We start from the raw sequence: 20,562 nt of genomic DNA on the forward strand, positions 1-20,562 counted from the left end.
TGAGTTATTCAAGCCCCTTCGCCACGACAAGGCATTGATCCATGAAGGGGAGAAAAGCAATGACAAACATAGACAGCATCTTAAAAAGCAGAGACACCACCTTGCCTACAAAGGTCCGTATAGTTAAAGCTATGGTTTTCCCAGTAGTGATGTATGGAAGTGAGAGCTGGACCATGAAGAAGGCTGATCGCCAAAGAATTGATGCTTTTGAATTATGGTGCTCTTCACTTGGAGAGTGAAGCCAAATGGGCCTTAGAAAGCACTGCTAATAACAAGGCCAGTGGAAGTGATGATATTCCAGCTGAACTATTTAAAATTTTAAAAGATGATGCTGTTAAGGTGCTACACCCAATATGCCAGCAAGTTTGGAAAACTCAGCAATGGCCAGAGGATTGGAGAAGATCAGTCTACATCCCAATTCCAAAGAAGGGCAGTGCCAAAGAATGCTCCAACTACCGCACAATTGCACTCATTTCACACGCTAGCAAGGTTATGCTGAAAATTCTACAAGGCAGGCTTAGGCAGTATGTGGACCGAGAACTCCCAGAAGTGCAAGCTGGATTTCGAAAGGGCAGAGGAACCAGAGACCAAATAGCAAACATGCCCTGGATTATGGAGAAAGCTAGAGAGTTCCAGAAAAACATCTACTTCTGCTTCATTGACTATGCAAAAGCCTTTGACTGTGTCGACCACAGCAAACTATGGCAAGTTCTTAAAGAAATGGGAGTGCCTGATCACCTCATCTGTCTCCTGAGAAATCTCTATGTGGGACAAGAAGCTACAGTTAGAACTGGATATGGAACAACTGGTTGGTTCAAAATTGGGAAAGGAGTATGACAAGGTTGTATATTGTCTCCCTGCTTATTTAACTTATATGCAGAATTCAGCGAAAGGCTGGACTAGATGAATCCCAAACCGGAATTAAGATTGCCGGAAGAAATATCAACAACCTCAGATATGCAGATGACACAACCTTGATGGCAGAAAGTGAGGAGGAATTAAAGAACCTTTTAATGAGGGTGAAAGAGGAGAGCACAAAATATGGTCTGAAGCTCAACATCAAAAAAACCAAGATCATGGCTACTGGTCCCATCACCTCCTGGCAAATAGAAGGGGAAGAAATTGAGGCAGTGAGAGATTTTACTTTCTTGGGCTCCTTGATCACTGCAGATGGTGACAACAGTCACGAAATTAAAAGACACCTGCTTCTTGGGAGAAAAGCAATGACAAACCTAGACAGCATCTTAAAAAGCAGAGACATCACCTTGCCTACAAAGGTCCGTATAGTTAAAGCTATGGTTTTCCCAGTAGTGATGTATGGAAGTGAGAGCTGGACCACAAAGAAGGCTGATCGCCGAAGAATTGATGCTTTTGAATTATGGTGCTGGAGGAGACTCTTGAGAGTCCCATGGACTGCAGGAAGATCAAACCTATCCATTCTGAAGGAAATCAGCCCTGAGTGCTCACTGGAAGGACAGATCCTGAAGCTGAGGCTCCATTACTTTGGCCACCTCATGAGAAGAGAAGACTCCCTGGAAAAGACCCTGATGCTGGGAAAGATTGAGGGCACTAGGAGAAGGGGACGACAGAGGACGAGATGGTTGGACAGTGTTCTCGAAGCTACGAACATGAGTCTGCGGGAGGCAGTGGAGGACAGGAGTGCCTGGCGTGCTCTGGTCCATGGGGTCATGAAGAGTCGGACACGACTAAACGACTAAACAACAACAACATTATGTATTCCATTTCTATACCTCCCATCACCTGATAATCTCATGGTGAAGTAATGGTCTGATCGGGCAATACGAGACAGTTTTCTAGGTACCTCCCTGGAATTTGTATTTTTATTTACTTTAAGCTGCATAAAAAGAACCACGTGATGAAGAATTGCTATAGAATGAATGAATGAATGAATGAATGAATGAATGAATGAATGAATGAATGTCCAATGTCCAAAATGTCTGGATTTGGCTTCCATGTTTCTTATACTTTCAGTCCTCCTCACTCAATTCCAGCTCCCATCAGCCCCAGCCACCAAGACGGAGAGAATTGAAGGTCAACATCTGGGCCATCAATTCTCCATTCCTGACTTATGGGAGCAGGAGATGGTGATGCACACTGGTTATATGGCTCTTCAATAAAGTGACTGGGACTCACCTGATAAGGAGGTGCTAGTTGCACAAAGTTGGTGCACCCTCCTGCTGACAAAACAGGAATCTGTGTGTGGTAGGAAATGGTATATCCATTCGGGGGGAAAAGCATCATAGCCAGCTTGGAAACTGGCTCAGAGAAATTCTTTTTTTCCTTCCTGCAGGCTCCATAAGATCTCTTTTATTTGGATGATAGATAAAAACATTACAAAGTGTAAGGGGGCAGTTGTTTAAAATGAACAGGACGCCTTCTCCATCTTGGATGTACACGTTCCACTGCACCTTGTAATCCTGAATGGAGCATATATTTCATTTCATGGAAGTTGTGCAATCTCCAAGGAGGAAAGAGGCCTCTTGACAGTTGAAATTTCGCTGGGCGGCAGCAATGAACAACACCTTGACCATTAGGATCTGTGAGAAATTACAACTGGGAGAAATGTGTGATATGAATAAAATAGATACATGAATAGACTGTTTCATTCGGCTGAGAAACAGTCCCCAGTGGATTGATAACAGTGGAGAACTGTGCCAGAGAGAGCTTGTTAATTGGCACAGTTCTCCACTGTTCCATCCATATCAACACGTAAAGCCCAGACTTTCTGTCCCTTAGGTAGCAAAGTTCTGGAATCATAGAGTTGTAAAATAAAGTGACTTCCCCCAAAGAGGCCTGAGAACTACAAAGGGTGCTGGGAATTGTAGTTCTGTGAAAGGTAAAATACAATTCCCAGGATTCTTCAAGGGCAGTCATGATTTACATGTATGGCATGAATGTAGCCTACATCTCCTTAAGTACCATAATGGAAGAAAATAAACAGGGGCATATAAACAAGGGCATAGCGCCATCTGCCAGAGCCTGGAGCGGGTGCACCAGTGCCAGGGGGCGCTCACCCAGCCCTTGCTGCCGATGCCACTGGGAAGGCACAGGGCACAGAGGGGGCTGTTCACCCTCTGTGCCCCCCAGCGCTCACTGCTGCCAGGCAGGCATTTGTATGCTGAGCAGGGGCAGGGCACAGAGGGTGAAGAGTATCTTCTGTGTTCCCCAGCGCCTGCCGCTGACGGGCGGGTGCTCAGGTGTCGGGGTGTGTGTGTGCCTAGTTCATGCTCCCCCAATGTGCGCTCGGGTCAATGGCCTTCCTGGGGCACACCCCCATACACACCATTGGACATAAATGTGTTGCGTATTTAGCAGATTAATTGCGCTGCAGAAAGCATGCTGGGAGACCACACATTCAGGAAACAATGAAGAAACACAAAAAATCTATTTTGCTTGGCTTTAATTAGAAAAACAAAAACCCCTCTTACATTAAATCTATAAGTATGACCCATCCACCAAAGTATTGAGAGAGGTACACGCTGCTCTTTATATACTATACCCAATTGCTGACAATGAACTCAATAAATGCAAGACCAACTCAGGAAAGTGGCTCACACATGTTGCTGCACAGATATGTGAAGTAGGTTGTAGTCTTGATGTTTGTGTGTGTGTCTTTTGTGAGCTCAGCTGCCACATTCTCCAAAGGGAAATCTGTGACCTGCTGCAGGTAAGCAAGACCCAACCGAACCCTTCTCGTTGTGTGGATAAGTTGCAAAAGTTGCACAGCAGCAGTTAAACGATATCCTTCTATCTTGGTCTCTCATTCCCTTTTACAGATGTAAAATGGCCAGAATGAACCAAACAAGCATCTCTGAAATGGTCCTTTTGGGTATCTCTGCCCTAGCAGAACATCACAGTCTCCTCTACTTTCTTTTTCTCTTCATCTACCTGTTAACACTACTAGGGAACCTTTTGATAATCCTGCTGATCCGCTTTGACGACCACCTCTGTCGCACCCCAATGTACTTCTTCCTCAGCTACCTCTCGCTGGCAGATGCCATGTTTGCTTCCACCACTGTTCCCAAGATATTGATGAGTTTGATGTCCGAAACCAAGACCATCTCCTTCAATGGCTGCTTGATCCAGGTGTATTTTTTCTTGACATTCGGCAACACGGATAATTTCCTCTTGGCCTGCATGGCTTATGACCGCTATGTGGCCATCTGCCGCCCTTTACATTACACCACCGTGATGAGCCACAGGTGTTGCATCGTTTTGGCATCTGGGTCCTGGATCGTTTCTGCTCTCCACTCTTTGCTCTACACGCTTCTGGTATCCCGCCTGTCTTTCTGTGGCTCTAGGGAGATCCCCTACCTCTTCTGCGATGTCTACCCTCTTTTGGAACTCTCCTGCTCCGACACAGGGCTCATAAAAATCCTGGTGCAGACAGAGGGTGTTGTGGATATCCTAGGGCCTTTTGTTCTCATCTTCATCTCCTACATCCACATATTCTGTGCTATCATGAGAGTCCCACCTACCGCTAGGAAGCGTAAAGCCTTCTCCACCTGTGGCTCCCACTTGGCTGCAGTGGTCTTGTTCTATGGCACCATCAGCTCCCTCTATTTCCAGCCTCCCTCTGCTTACGCAGCCCAGAAAGGCACCGTCATCTCTCTCTTGTATGCAGTGGTCACACCCATGCTGAACCCCTTCATCTACAGCCTGAGGAACCAGGACATAAAGGCAGCTGCACGGAGGCTTCTCAGCAGGATCAGAGATTTTCTGAGGAAGCAAGCGCCTGGGAAAGGCACAGAGTCTTTTTCATGAATGCATTGAATGTGTTGTTGATGTTGATATATAGTTTATAAAGATAAAAACAGATACATTTCACCCATTGGAATTGGTTGACGTGTTGCCTCCTTCTTCTTTTTTGTATTTTGGTGTTTTGACTCAGGTCTGCAACACAGGGGTTGTTTCATTAGCATTTAGGAAGGAGGTGCCAGGGAAACATTTAGGGAACTAGCCTAGTCCCCCTATTCCAATGACTGCACACCACGGGGTAAGATGGAGGGTGATATATCTACCAGTCTTTTCTGCTCATTTTCTCACTCCCCCTTCCTTTATGCAAGTCATGGCAGAGATCTCCATTGTATCCCTCAAAGCTCAATGTGCAGAAACTGAACCCCTGCTGACAATTTCTGCAGCTGCTTCAAACACAATTCTAGGATCCCAGCTGCTTCCTCTCTGGTACATGGAGAATCTCCTTTCTGGGGCCCAGTCCATCCCATCCCATCTCCTGTTCCAAATCAAAATCTTGCCAATGTAAAATGTTTAAAAAGAAGGCAGCCCTTAGACCATTGTGCTGTCATGCTCCTTTGGGTATCAATCTGTAGATCAGGCACCCCCAAACTTTGGCCCTCCAGATGTTTTGGACTACAATTCCCATCATCCCTGACCACTGGTCCTGTTAGCTAGAGATCATGGGAGTTGTAGGCCAAAACATCTGGAGGGCCGAAGTTTGGGGATGCCTGCTGTAGATTATCCCTCACATCTTTTCTGATCTGTGCATAGACCGCCCCCAGCCCCCAGAGATTATGCTTCTCCCCAGTTGTGGAGCAAACCAGAATCCTCTTGACATCCATACTCAAAGGAAAAAAAACTTTTCTAAGACTTATTAATGAGGACAAGCTAATTTGTTAAGCTGAATGATGGGTTGGGTCTCTGAATGATGATTCTCCAGAGTTTATGCTATTGCATTATATTATTTCTGGAGGGGGAACCTGTTTGAGACGTCCTTGGACCCTGGAGAGCACCACCCTTAAGCAGAGATGAACACTGCTTCCCTTGCATCAGAAAACACAGAGCTAATCTCCTCAGCAGATGAAGGAGGCCAGTTTCCTCCTATGCAGAACAAGTCCACTTCCTTTGTTCTTCACATTGACAGGAGCAAGTGAGCAAACAGGAAGTGCCTTTACTTAAGTAAGTGTGAATATAGTTATGTTTTTGGGGTGGGAGCAAGACTCCCCTAAAATATCTGGATTCAGTGAAGGGTTAGAATTTAAGGAAACCCCTAAATTACTGGGCCTAATGGGCCTTGAGTTTAAAGTGGGTTTTCCATGTCCAGGAAACCACTTGGCGGAAGAACCATCAAAAGGTAATCACTGGAATGGCCGAGACAAACCCATTAAGAAGGTCAGTTTCTGTCTGGGCTGGACAGAAAATGGGGAAAGCCCTCTCTGAGGTAAGAGATAATTAGCAGAGACAAAAGGACAGAGTTTCAGGAGGGTGGAGAACTGCAGTGGGCAATGAGGTAAGCAAACAGGAAAGAATTGTCATTTTTGAAGCTGGAGAGTGGGGGGGGGGCAAAGCATGAAGCTGCAGAAGAGGTGAGACATGATATTTGGAGTCTCTTGGAATCTGAGGCTGCAGCAATGGAAGAAACAGGACCCTCTTGGGATGTGAATGCTCTGATCTCTCTCAATCTAGACACAGATTGCATGCATATGTAAATAAACCATGTATCATAAAGAGATCACGGACTCCACTTGGCCTCATTGTTCCAAAAGTAAACACAGACCCTGGTAAGCATGCATGGCACCTCTAGAATCTCTCACTGCTCATAGATTGGTGAAACAATGTGTCACCCACTTAAAAGCTTCTAACATCCAAGAAACCTATTGAGGATTATTTAATGGTTACTAATCAGTATCTGCTGAATTCACCCAGTACAATTAAAGCCCATGACCCCTCAATTTCTACATTCCAGTCATGAGTCTTATCCCACCAGGTTTCAATAATTTCTATTAGGTCATATCTGCCACCCTGCATTAAGAGTTCAAATTCGTCTTCATTGTTTCCTATACTCTGTGCATTTGTATAGAGACAACTGAAACCACAAGACGTTCCCTCCAGCTGCTTCCTTCTTGTAGTTTCCTGCCCTTTAGCAGGTTTCTGTAGCACCACCTCAGTTTCCTGTGCATCAACGTGTTTTCCTTTCATCTGTAATATTGTCTCCCTCCTCCTCAGGATTTAGTTTAAAGCTCTCCTGATGGGGTTCATGAGACCCTTAGCAAACACATTCTTGCCAACCACTGTGAGGTATAACCAATCTCTTGCCAGAAGTCCATCCTCAAGGAAGCAGGAACCATGGTCCAAGAAGCCAAACCATTCCTGACAACACCTGAGCAGCCACTGGTTTACCTCCAGTATCTTCCCCTCTCTTCCTGGGCCACAACCTTCAACAACAAGCAGTGATGAAAAAACCCACCTGTACCCTAAGGCTCTTCAGCTTCTAATCCAGAGTCTTAAAGTCCCTTGCTATGTCTGTGTCTGTCAGTATCTCAAAACCAGAATACAATATGAGGGGAGGAAAGAGGGATTTCTGCATAGCTCAGTTTGGGCAGCTAGCAAGCAGAGGGTGGGGAATTTACTAGCCTAAACATTTCTTCTTCTTGCCCCTACAGCAGCTTTCGCCTAATGAGTCCTGGGAATGCAACAGACTTCTCTGAATTATTCCTCCATGGCTTCCCAACCCAGCCAGAGTTTCAAGGGCTCCTCTTCCTGCTATTCCTCTCCATGTACCTGCTGGCCATTCTGGGGAACACAACAATCATCTTCTTGATCCGTTCTGATTTACAGCTCCTCCACGCTCCTATGTATTTCTTCCTCAGCAACCTTGCCTTAGCTGACTTGGGCTTCATCTCCACCACAGTCCCCAAAGTGCTAGAAAACTTGTTGTCTCAAAAAAAGACCATCTCCTATCGTGCCTGCCTGGTGCAGATGTACTTTTATATGTCTTTTGGCAACTCAGACAGCTTCCTGTTGGCTTCCATGGCCTACGACCGTTTCGTGGCCATCTGCTTCCCCTTGCATTATTCTGCCCTGATGAGCCGTCAGCGTTGCCTCCTCCTCGCATCAGTGTCCTGGGTTGTCCCTATTGTCCACTCTCTGCTTTATACCATTTTGATGTCCCACATTTCTTTCTGTGACTCTAGGGAGATCCCACATTTCTTCTGTGATCTTTACCCAGTGTTGGATATCTCTTGCTCAGACAGCAGTGTCATTGAAATGCTGCTTCTGACTGAAGGGGTGATGGAGATCCTAGGGCCATTTGTGCTGATCATCATCTCCTATATGTGCATTTTCTACACCATCCTGAAGATTCCATCAAACTCTGGAAAGAAAAAGGCTTTCTCCACCTGCGGGTCCCACATTGCTGTGGTGGTCTTGTTCTATGGCACTGTGAGCTGGGTTTATTTCAAGCCACGTTCCAACAACTCGGATCGCAAGGACACTTTGGCTGCTGTCATGTATACCATGGTGACCCCTATGCTGAATCCCTTCATTTACAGTCTCAGGAATAGTGAAATGAAAGCGGCCATGAAGAGGGTCATTAGGCACCATTTTCATTAGTGTCTTTAGCTGTCACATCTTATAGTAGCAGGAGTGGGAGCCAACATCACTTGGGCAGCAGAGCACACAGATGGTGTGTCCGCTTTCGGGTCTGTTTTAAACTTTGGCCAAAATGTTGGGTATCTGTAATGGGGAAATGGACTGCAATCTGTCTTTCAGGTATTTGGGGCATGCATGTGCTAGGATTAGCTGAACTTTTGTTGTTGTTGTTGTTGTTTAGTCATTTAGTCGTGTCCGACTCTTCATGGACCAGAGCATAACTACCATAAGCAAATATCTTAACCCTAATACATGCAGTAAAGATCAGCATCATAATCATATATTTGCCTTATATTAACTATCACTCCCCTGTAAGTAATAACCAGACTTCAAATAGATAATTAAATTTTGCAAGAGTAGATTTATGATTTAGGAATAGTATATACAAATCCATGCAACGGGGTGAGCTCACATTGCTAGGTCCCAGCTCCTGCCCACCTAGCAGTTCGAAAGCACATCAAAGTGCATGTAGATAAATAGGGACCGCTGCGGCGGGAAGGTAAATGGTGTTTCCGTGTGCTGCTCTGGTTCGCCAGAAGCAGCTTTGTCATGCTGGCCACATGACCCGGAAGCTGTCTGCGGACAAACGCCAGCTCCCTCGGCCTATAGAGCGAGATGAGTGCCGCAACCCCAGAGTCGGATACGACTGGACCTGATGTTTATCGGCCCCTTTACCTTTACCTTTATAGGCAACCAAATGGTCTTTGCATTATTCACTCACACAGGAAGCCTCCCCCCTCTCTATAGGGTATAGTTGGATTCAAACTAACCATCTCCCTTGTTCTCTCTCTTTTTTAGCATGTGTCTGTGGCATATTGTTACACCCACGCTTTAGGGTTTTTTTGGTTCACTGGGGACTTATTTTACTCTTTAGATATAAGTTGTATACTGTATATGTGCTTAATGCAGTGTTTCTCAAACTTGGGTTTTTTTCAGCTATTGTTGAACTACAACTCCCATCATCCCTAGCTAGCAGGATCCCATCAGTGGTGATGGGAATTCTTGTTCAACAACAGCTGGAGACCCAAGTTTGAAAAACACTGACTTAATGATTGCATTGCTGCCCATATATGTGCAGGGCCATCTGAAGCATATCCAGAACCATGGTGCAAAGATCCCTCCGGCGCCCCCCCTCCCCGTTTGCCAGAGTGGTTGACCTTTTCCCAAGTCTCTGCAGGGATAGCTCTCCTCCCGCAGAGGCTTGGGAGGCAAGCTGCATGCCAGCCAGCCATATGGTTGATGGAGCACAGCTGGTGGGCATGCAGGGAAAGGGGAGCCGAGCAGCTCCCCCACTCGCTGGGGTGCCCCTGAGAGGCCAGTGCCCTGGCACAATGCGCCAGTAAGCCCAATAGGAAAGACAGCTTTGTATATGTGTAATCTTGCTGCCCAAGACAACACCCATTTAGAATCATAGAATCATAAAATTCCTGAAATGTAGAGTTGGAAGGGACCCTAAGGGTCATCTAGTTCAACCCCTTGCAATGCAGGAATCTCAACTAAAGCATTCATGGCAGATGGCTATCTAACCTCTGCTTAAGAACCTCCAAAGAAGGAGAGGTCACCCAGGTTCGAGGAAGCTCGTTCCACTCTCTTCAGAAAGTTTTTCCATATGTTTAGCTGGAATCTCTTGTAACTTGAAGCCATTGGTTCAGATTGTACCCTCTGGAGTACAATCTTCCTCCATCTTCCATGTGATAGCCCTTTAGGTATTTGAAGATGACTACTATCATATCTCCTCTCATGGAGGACTTTGTCAAAAAGCCTAACTGAAATCAAGTGTCAGCATAGTGTCAACAAGTGAACACGCACAGCTGACTGATTTGGACGGTGGCCCAGAATTGGGGAATGCAGAAGAGGAGCAGAGTGCCCAGTTCAGAGAGATAGCAGGAAACAGCTCTCCCAAAGCTGTTAATAATCCACCCGGTGTGAAGCAGAGGCGGAGGTGTGGGTTACAAGAGAGGGGGAGGCTGACGTCACTTAATAGACGAAAGAAGGCGTAGTTCCCACAGTGGGATAAAGGGAGGCGGAACAACGCCAAGCACTCAGATAAGTCATCAGACTAGTCATAAGTCAGTGAGAGCAGTGGGCTGGAGACCTGTGGCTTGGTTGTATTTTATTACTGTAAATAAACTTTCTCTTCAACGTTGAAATGTGTGGGCGTCTTGAGGTCGCGACTTAACATCAAGATTCTCCACAGCATTCCTCTGATCCACTTGCAACGCTATAAAAAATAATAATGAGATTTGTCTGGCATGACTTGTTTTTGAGAAAGCCATGCTGGGTCTTAGTAATCACAGCATCCTTTTCTAAATGCTCACACCGATCAAGTAATTATTTGTTCTAGGACCTTTTCTGGTATCAATGTCAAGCTGACTGGTCTTCCTCCCATCTCCCTTTGAAGATGGGGACAAAAATTGCTCGCCTCCACACCGCAGGGACCTCACTTGCTCTCCAAGAATTCTCAAAGATTATAGAGAGAGGTTCTGAGATTACATCCTCGAGCTCCTTCTAGGACCCTTGGTGCAGCTCATCATTCCCTGGAGATTTGAATTCATTTAAAGTAACTAGATGTTCCCTTATCTTTTCCTATTTTGTTCTTCAGCTCCCTCCTTGCATTGCTGGGCACTGTTTTCATTTATGTGTAATAAACCAATCTTCCTCTATTTCCTCGTGTGCAGATTCTTTGTTGGGCAAAAGGGTAAAGGTATACAACCATTTTAAATGGATGCATGCAGTGACTCCACAGAAAAGTTTCCAATCCTCTCAGAGTTGCACAATTAAAATATTTGTAATGCGTGAGCCATGGCCAGTGCAAGACCTTTGGGCACGTGAAGTGAACCACAAAATGGTGTCCCCCTCCGGGGAAGAAGGAATGAGTGAAGATCTAGATCAGGAAGGAGCAGCAGTGGCCAGTTCATTCATTGGAGACCAGATCTGCTGCCCCATGGATCCTGCTGCCTGAGGCAATCACATCACCTTGCTTCATGGGTGGGCCAGCCCTAGTGTGAACGTCTTGCCACCTGGAGTGTGTGTAGCAAGTTTTGAATATCAGAACATCACACATTAAACGCTTCCCGATACAAGGCTGCCTTCTGATGTCTATGGAAGGTTGTATAATTATTTATCTTTTTGACATCTGACAGGAGTTCCACACCGTGGGCGCCACTACCCAGAAGGCCCTCTGCCAGATTCCCTGTAACCTCACTTCTCACAAGTTCTACATGCCTGTCTTTCTTCCCTTACTTTTCACAGCTGAGCCATGGGAGAAGAGAACCACACAGGCCCATTGCAGTTCATTCTCCTGGATGTCTCTGCCCAGCCAGAGCATCAGCATCTCTTTGCCTTGCTCTTCCTCACCATGTACCTGTTGATCCTTCTGGGGAATCTGCTGATTGTCCTTCTGGTCTACTCTGATGCTCATTCACTTGAAACCTCCCCAAGCTTCCATCCATAAGTTTGTCAAAATAAACTTTTGACATGAATTCTAGCAGGATCTCTATAACACAACAGTAGAAACTGTTATTTATTATTTTTTTACAATCTTCTTATGATATAAAAACCTCTGGAATTTAATTATTACAAAAAATAATGCAAGTTAATTGGATTCTAAGGGAAAGGAAGATCCTGATCATTTCTATTCAGTATGTGTTATTTTATTTCATACAATTTATTTCCCAGATTTACTAGCATTTCTACTGATGAGAAAAAATGTTTCTCATGATTTTAGATTCTGTGTTATTATATGTTTACATTTTGTATGCCCTGCCTTTAGTTGCCTATATTAATGAATTGTTTAGTTTGTGATTTATCTTTCTGTATTCCTTGGGTATGATATGGCATTCTACCTGTTAGCTTCCAAATTAAGAGACAAGTATCTATGAAATCTCCAGAAATTCTCTGCTATTTATGGGGAGCGATCTCGTCTTGAATGCCTCCAGACTGTGGGTTTTATTGCTCGAGGCATTCAAACATATTCTGGAAAATGTAAGTTTGTGCAATTAAAGTGGATTGCTCTATCACCCTTGTGCAACAAATCCACTTTAGGGGGGGGGGACTACTTATTGTGGTCATTAAAGTGATAGGAAAATGCATTGAAAAGTGTGGAATGAGGTAATTAAGAACCAGAGAGAAGATACATAAACACCAAGGAAGGAAACCAGGTCTGCTCACTGTCCTATAACAGTGAGAAGACAAACCAAGTCCAACCCAAATTAAAATTTCTCAATAAAGACCAGATGTGGTCTAACCTGTGTGGAAGCCTTGTGCAAGTAAATCAGGATGAGGTCATTATATAATCATACATTTTCCAAACTTACTTTTATTAGTTTTCATATTGTTATGGAACCACAGAGACAAGTAAACAAAGACAAAAAATTCATTAATATAGCCAATTAAAGGCATGGCATACAAAATGTAAACATATAATAACACAGAATCTAAAATCATGAGAACCATTTTTCTCATCAGTAGAAATGCTAGTAAATCTGGGAAATAAATTGTATGAAATAAAATAACACATACTGAATAGAAATGATCAGGATCTTCCTTTCCCTTAGAATCCAATTAACTTGCATTATTTTTTGCAATAATTAAATTCCAGAGGTTTTTATATCATAAGAATATTGTAAAAAAATTAAAAATTAAATATTTACATGTCTAATTTCTAAAAGATTTTCCACAAGGTGACTTGCAACAAATTTCAAAGGCACTCAGGTTTACATTCTAGGTTTACAGACCTCCAAGCTAAGGCGCCTCCCCTGAATATTTGTCAACAGGCAAGTCTCTCTTTGAAGAGAAGTGTGTGGCCACCACAGAAAAGGCTCATTTCATGTCTAACGTCTGAAAGTGAGGGCGCAGAAAATGACCTCCGTATTCAGGAAAGTTCCCATGGAGCAAGCAGCCTTTCTTTTAGACACCTCCATCTTAAGCCACCCAGGTGGCTTAAGGGACCCAGGTGGTGCTGTGGTTAAACCACTGAGCCTAGGGCTTGCTGATGAGAAGGTCGGCGGTTCGAATCCCTGTGACGGGGTGAGCTCCCGTTGCTTGGTCCCAGCTCCTGCCAACCTAGCAGTTCGAAAGCACGTCAAAATGCAAGTAGATAAATAGGAACCGCTACAGCGGGAAGGTAAACGGCGTTTCCATGTGCTGCTCTGGTTTGCCAGAAGCGGCTTTGTCATGCTGGCCACATGACCTGGAAGCTATACGCCGGCTCCCTCGGCCAATAATGCGAGATGAGCGCGCAACCCCAGAGTCGGTCACGACTGGACCTAATGGTCAGGGGTCCCTTTACCTTTTATCTTAAGCCAAACAGGGCTCTGAAGGCTACACTTTGAATTGTACTCAGAAGCAGTCCAGCAACTGCAGTATAAATTTAGCTGGCGCAAAGAGTGTGGTTTTATTTATGTGGCAAATGGCTGAAAAGCTAGATAAAAGTTGGCAACTTCCCATTGATGGCCCTCTTTGTTGGTTTTCCAAACTGGTGCACGGCTGACTCTTGAATCATCTCATATCCTCTATGCCTCTTGTCCTCTGAAACCAAAGCCTTAGTAGCCTTCTCATTGCCTCGTGCATCTCAGTGTTCCTCAGGCTATATATGAAAGGATTGAGCATCGGCGTCACCACCGTATAGAATATAGATGCCACTTTCAATCTGGAGCCAGAGTAGGTGGACGAGGGGCGGATGTAGGTGCCCATCAGGCTGCCATAGAATATGGCCACAGTGGTGAGGTGGGTGCTGCAGGTGGAGAAGGCCTTATACTTCCCCGAAGCTGATGGAACCTTCAAAACCACCGATAAAATGAAGAGGTAGGAGAGGAGAATGAGTGTGAGAGGTCCAAGCATTGTTGCGGTGCCTTCAATCATGAGCAGTGTTTCAGCTGATGAGGTGTCTGAGCAGGAGAGCTTGAGCAAAGGGTGCATGTCGCAGAAGAAATGGGGGATTTCCCGGGAGCCACAGAAGGAAAGTTTAGAGATGGTAGATACATACAGTATCCCTTGGGAAAAAGACAGGAGCCAAGACCCAGAAGCCAACAGCAGGCAGCGCTTGTAGCTCATGATTGTCGTGTAGTGTAGCGGGTGGCAGACGGCCACGTAGCGGTCGTATGCCATGGAGGCCAAGAGGAAGTTATCTGTGGTGCAAAAGACCACAAAGAAATACAGCTGGGCCAGGCAGCCGTTGTAGGAGATGGTGTTTGATTGAGAAACCAAGATGTGCAGCATCTTGGGCACAGCGTTGGAGCTGAATCCTAGGTCAGCCAAGGACAGGTGGCTGAGGAAGAAGTACATGGGGGCGTAGAAGAGAGAGCTGTTGGAGGAAATCAGGAAGATGATCAAGAGGTTCCCCAGAAGGCTAACGAGGTACATAGAGAGGAAGATGGGGAAGAGGAGCCCCCCGAATTCTGGCGCAGAGGAGAGGCCCAGGAGGATGAATCCAGCAACGCTGGTTTGGTTGTCTTGTCCTGTTTCCATGGCTCTGCTGAGAATGGGAATAAAAGAAAGGGAATCACGTTTTTGTTTACACCCAGGTTCTGTACTTCAGCGTATGCAATAATAAAATAAATAAATCTAGTTTCCAAGGTGACAGATGCGGGGACAGGGAAGGAGAAACAGTGACCATCATAATATAACCAAGCAGAGAAACTGGGCTTCCTCTCTACCTTGGTGCCCTTTGGAATAATTATGGCCTTTCAAACAGGGAGGGTCTTGCTTTTGTTTATTACTGTGTTGTGTGTTTTTGTGTTTCTATACTGTAAACTACCCTGTGATCCTTGGATGAAGGGAGGAACAGAAATTTAATAAATGTATAAAAGAATAGGCTGGCTTTATTCAAGATGTGCTGGTTTTGCACTGACTCCCTAACTATGTACCTTGTGGTCCTTACTCACAAGAATTCCAATGCTACAATCCTGTACCCGCTTACCTGGGAGTAAACGCCATTAAATACAAAGAGCCTTACTTCTGAATAGGCATGCAGACCATTGTACTGTAGGGACTCGGCTGTACAGCTGCAAATAAACGTTTTAAGTGCGTTTTAAGTACAACATACAATGTGACGCTAGATGGCGATGGTGAGCCTTATGGAAAATTCAATGTACTGTATTTTTAAAAACGCTTAAAGACACATTTTCAAAGCAGTTTTTATATTTGTCTAGATTCCACTTTCCTGCCAACCTAGCAGTTCAAAAGCACAAAGTGCAAGTGGATAAATAGGTACCACTCTGGCGGGAAGGTAAACGGCGTTTCTGTGCGCTGCTCTGGCTCACCAGAAGCGGCTTTGTCCTGCTGGCCACATGACCCAGAAGCTGTCTGTGGACAAATGTCGGCTCCCTCGGCCTATAGAGCGAGATGAGCGCCGCAACCCTAGAGTCGTTTGTGACTGGACCTAACGGTCAGGGGTACCTTTATCTTCTTAGATTCCACCTAGGTTAATTATAGACTGAATTCTTAATGACTGCTTGGATTTCAGCTTCTTATTATGTCGTAGCATTTGCAGACAATCAGGGCCGTCTTAACCATGCCGGGCGCCCGGGCACCGTGGTGCGGAGATCGCTCCGGCGCCCCCGCTCCGCCCCGTTTCTTGCCGTGGCTGGTGGGTGGGCGCAGGGCGCAGCATGGCTTCCGGGCGGCGCCCTGGCGCCCTGCGCCACCCAGCCTACCCCTAGAGCCGGCCCTGCAGACAATACAGTAGTATGTAGGGAGTGCCTTCTCTCATATTAAACTACCAGAGGAAAGATAAGTCTTGGTTGTTAGGAAGAAAGGGAGGGGGAAGTGGGGAAGTTAGTAGGTCTTCAGAATTACAGAGACTCCAAGAAAGAAAGAAAGAAAGAAAGAAAGAAAGAAAGAAAGAAAGAAAGAAAGAAAGAAAGAAAGAAAGAAAGAAAGAAAGAAAGAAAGAAAGAAAGAAAAGTTCACTAAAGGGGAGGGGGAAGGAGCAGCTCTTTAGAATACCAGAGATTTCTCTAGTCTGGTGTCCAAATAGCTGAATCATCAATCACAGTCCTGATTTCACTCGTGGCTAAAAAATACTGAAAGTTGGCCTCTCTCCTGCCCCCCCTTTTATATGCATCCCTTTACATTTACTTACTGAACTGCATTTGCCACTTCATTGCTCATCTGCCAGTTAGCCTCCCTGAGTTTAAAAATGGAATTCATTATTTCCCTCTGCACTCACCCAAAATAATTGTTGTTTCCTGCAAACAATGCTGCTGGGGTCAAATAGCACCGGGGAGATTAATGTTGGGGAAATAGTGTGGAACTGAATCCAGATCAGAAACACTTTCTGGTTTAGGCTCCGTGCAGCTGCTCCCCCACCCACCCACCCCGCCTTTTTTCAAAATAAAAATGGCCAGATAATGAACACATATTTAAAAGAATAAATAATATCTAATTTGACTGCAAGAAGATCAAACCTATCCATTCTGAAGGAAATCAGCCCTGAGTGCTCATTGGAAGGACAGATCCTGAAGCTGAGGCTCCAATACTTTGGCCACCTCATGAGAAGAGAAGACTCCCTGGAAAAGACCCTGATGTTGGGAAAGATGGAGGGCACTAGGAGAAGGGGACAACAGAGAACGAGATGGTTGGACAGTGTTCTTGAAGCTACGAACATGAGTTTGACCAAACTGCGGTAGGCAGTGGAAGACAGGAGTGCCTGGTGTGCTCTGGTCCATGGGGTCATGAAGAGTCGGACATGACTAAACGACTAAACAACAACAACAACAATTTGTCCCAGAGACAACGGCAAAATTACATTCAGAGGGATACCAGGGCAGAGGGCCTTCTCGGTAGTGGCACCCCGCCCTGTGGAACGCCCTCCCACCAGATGTCAAAAAGAAAAACAACTACCAGACTTTTAGAGGACATCTGAAGGCAGCCCCGTTTAGGGAAGCTTTTAATCTTTAAGAAATTAGTGTATTTTAAGCCGCCCAGAGGGGCTGGGGAAACCTAGCCAAATGGGCAGGGTATCAATCAAAAATTATTATTATTATTATTATTATTATTATTATTATTATTATTATTATTATCATCTTGAAAAGGCATTAATGAAAAATCGCAGCAGTTTCTAAAATAAGGTTCCTGCTTCTATCCTGTTCCTTTTGGAGCTGTATAGCAGGGATGGCGAGCCTGTGGCTCTCCAGATGTTGTTAGACGTCATCTCCCATTAGCCCCAGACAGTATACCCAAGCATGAGAGATGATGGCAGCCCAGAAACATCTGGAGGACCACAGTCACCAACACTGCTGTATCGGGTCAACTGTGCAACATCAATCAACACCCTGGAAACAACAGAATATTACCTACAAGGTTCAGACTCACCTTGTTGAATCTTGGTAATTTGACAAAGGGATAGACCCCGGATGGTAATGACGATGATGATAAAATGTTTTCTGCTTTCCTATATGGAGGGAAAGCAATTGGAGATTGCACAACTAACTTGAGGCGGCAATCGGCCTAAAACATTTCAATGTGAAATTAATGAACCAATGGAAAGCAGGAATTCCAGTGAGAAAATAAGTCAGAGAACAGAGGAGATATGCAATCAACTGTCGGGTATAGGGGGGATCCACTTCCTTATTTACTGAAGGTCATGCCAAATGGCAATGAAGACCCCAGCTATGCTTGCAAAGTTGAAAGGGCAAGAACGACTTGCATACCTGGACATTGGTTTCGCTGAAGTAAATAAACTGAAGCAGTAGCACAGAAGAGCATATAAACGTATCAAACTGGAGAGGATTTCAATGGTGTGGGCTTTGGTTGCCAAGGACAAAAGCAGCAGGAGAGCATATCTCCACAGGGAAGTTGTTAATCAAAATTAGAGCAAAGCACTGCAGGTTCTGTGGTATGAAATTTCCAAGTCCCTCCATACAGTCAACAGGAGATTTTCCAACCCAACTTTTACTCCCTTTTCCACTTTAGTGAAAGATCACTTATGACACAGGTCCTCAACCTTTGGGGGCCTTGGAGCACACCTGGAAATCTAAGAAACTCTTATGGGCACCAGAAAAATACCCTTTTCACAGAAGAGAAATTGGCAAGTCTCAGAAGAACAGCCCCCTCCAAACAGGCAAATTACCCTCCAAAACGAACACCAAGAAATAAATAACAGAAAACATCCTCCCACGAAAAAAACCCAGACAAGGCTCCCATAGAATTGTGTTATATTATTTGTGGCTTGTACGAGTCCGCTGTTTTATTTGATTTATTTTGTTGTGTTGTGTTTTATGATGGGCGTAAAGCCGAATAAACATCCTGATTGATTGATTGGCTCCCATAGCAAATAACTCCCATCCAAAAAAACCTCAATTAATTTTTAAAAATCATGGTAGGGGCATGGGGCCTTGTTGTGAAGGTACTATGATGCCCACAGCCACATTGGGGACCCCAGACATACGCCATATCTAAGGATGAGCTTTCAGAGGAAATTTCAGAAAATAATACAATGCATGATCTTCAAACGCACTATTTCAGTCATCTTTACAACAAACCGATAAGTAGGTCAGTTGTGTGTTTTTTTATTATTATTGCCGTGTTGCAGATCAGGGACTGAGACAAAGACTAGTCATGCACATTCCAATTTTTGCCTATCAGATAAATTTGTTTGTGAAATGTTTTCTTCAGTTTGGGGCTGGTGTGTTTTACCAACATGGAGGGTATTGGGTGGTGAGCTATGTGAAACCTCTACTTAATCCATAAGGCTTGACAGGGTATAGAACTGATGGACAAGGTGGAAGTACTGGGAACCTTGGGAGGAAGTCAGCTTGCTGTTGATACCAGGAAAGGTCCTAGATAGAACAAATAATGAAACAGTTGGTCTGTGAGCACTTAGAAAAAGATGCAGGGATGACTAAGATTCGACATAGGTTTCTCAAAAACAAATCATGGTACATGAATCTCATTTCTTCTTCTTTTTGATAGTGCTGCAGGATTGTCGGAATGCTGTTGACATAATGTACCTTGATTTCAGTAAGGCTGAAATTTCTGTGCAAAATAACAATAAAAAACAGGGAAAATTGGTACGACAGGCTATAAGAAAGTATTATATAATATAAAAAGAATAAAGTAATAAATAATAATAATAATAATAATAATAATAATAATAATAATACTCTGGGCGGCTTCCAACAAAACATTAAAATACAGAAATCCATCAAACATTAAAAGCTTCCCTAAACAGGGCTGCCTTAAGATGTCTTCTAAAGGTCTGGTAATCGTTGTTCTCTTTGACCTCTGGTGGGAGGGCGTTCCACAGGGTGGGTGCCACTACTGAGAAGGCCCTCTGCCTGGTTCCCTGTAACTTGGCTTCTCGTAGCGAGGGAACCGCCAGAAGGCCCTTGGCACTGGACCTCAGTGTCCGGGCAGAACGATGGGGGTGGAGGCGCTCCTTCAGGTATACTGGACCGAGGCCGTTTAGGGCTTTAAAGGTCAACACCAACACTTTGAATTGTGCTCGGAAATGTACTGGGAGCCAATGTAGGTCTTTCATTATTATTTTTATAATATTTTTTATTAGAATTTTCCAAAATATAAAAATAGGTAAACACAAAAAGAAAAAACTGTAACAATAACACTATACAAAAAAGATAAAAAGATAAAAAAAAGAAGAAAAGAAAACACACAATTAAAGATACTTGTTCCTTTGTATGTTCACATTGTATATAGGGACCCCCTCGGGTTCCCTTCCCCTGTGGTTCATTAGCACGTTTATACTTTAGCAAATTCTAAACCATTTAATCACCTTGTATAATCTTATTTTACTCCTTTCATTTAACATATTCATAAGTTCCACAGTTTATTTACAACCTAATTCTGATCTTGATATATCACTTTTGCATATTTTTTAAAATATAGCTTAAAGTCTTTCCATTCTTCTTCTGTCACTTCCTCTCCCCGGTTGCGGATTCTTCCGGTCATCTCAGCCAGTTCCATAAACTCCATCATCTTCATCTGCCAGTCGTCGATCATTGGTAGTACATGTGATTTCCAGTTCTTGGCGATTAGAATTCTTGCCGCCGTCGTAGCATACATGATGTAGCATCATGTATGCAATGTAGGTCTTTCAGGACCGGTGTTATGTGGTCTCGGCGGCCGCTCCCAGTCACTAGTCTAGCTGCCGCATTCTGGGTTAGCTGTAGTTTCTGGGTCACCTTCAAAGGT

At 44.5% G+C, this 20,562-nt stretch overlaps 3 protein-coding genes across 3 annotated transcripts; 2 read left to right on the forward strand and 1 right to left on the reverse strand.

Moving 5' to 3' along the window:
• Positions 1-3,795: 3,795 nt before the first annotated feature.
• On the forward strand, positions 3,796-4,785 carry LOC118075344 (olfactory receptor 1361-like). Its single transcript, XM_035097255.1, has one exon. The coding sequence runs from the start codon at positions 3,805-3,807 to the stop codon at positions 4,783-4,785; it is 981 nt and encodes a 326-aa protein (XP_034953146.1). The 5' UTR covers positions 3,796-3,804.
• A 2,649-nt stretch (positions 4,786-7,434) lies between these two features.
• LOC118097700 (olfactory receptor 1G1-like) lies at positions 7,435-15,892 on the forward strand. Its single transcript, XM_035140843.1, has 2 exons — positions 7,435-8,346; positions 15,875-15,892. The coding sequence occupies exons 1-2, from the start codon at positions 7,435-7,437 to the stop codon at positions 15,890-15,892; spliced, it is 930 nt and encodes a 309-aa protein (XP_034996734.1).
• LOC118097702 (olfactory receptor 1361-like) lies at positions 13,909-14,883 on the reverse strand. Its single transcript, XM_035140845.2, has one exon. It carries the CDS (start codon positions 14,875-14,877, stop codon positions 13,909-13,911), a length of 969 nt encoding a protein of 322 aa, XP_034996736.2. The 5' UTR covers positions 14,878-14,883.
• Positions 15,893-20,562: the final 4,670 nt, after the last annotated feature.

The sequence above is a fragment of the Zootoca vivipara genome, chromosome 16 (genome assembly GCF_963506605.1).
Source record: "Zootoca vivipara chromosome 16, rZooViv1.1, whole genome shotgun sequence".
NCBI classification, from domain to species: Eukaryota; Metazoa; Chordata; class Lepidosauria; order Squamata; family Lacertidae; genus Zootoca; species Zootoca vivipara.

Excerpts from the sequence above, each read along its gene's own strand:
- LOC118097702 (XM_035140845.2), bottom strand. The coding sequence starts at position 14,877 with ATGGAAACAGGACAAGACAACCAAACCAGCGTTGCTGGATTCATCCTC.
- LOC118097700 (XM_035140843.1), top strand. The coding sequence starts at position 7,435 with ATGAGTCCTGGGAATGCAACAGACTTCTCTGAATTATTCCTCCATGGC.
- LOC118075344 (XM_035097255.1), top strand. The coding sequence starts at position 3,805 with ATGGCCAGAATGAACCAAACAAGCATCTCTGAAATGGTCCTTTTGGGT.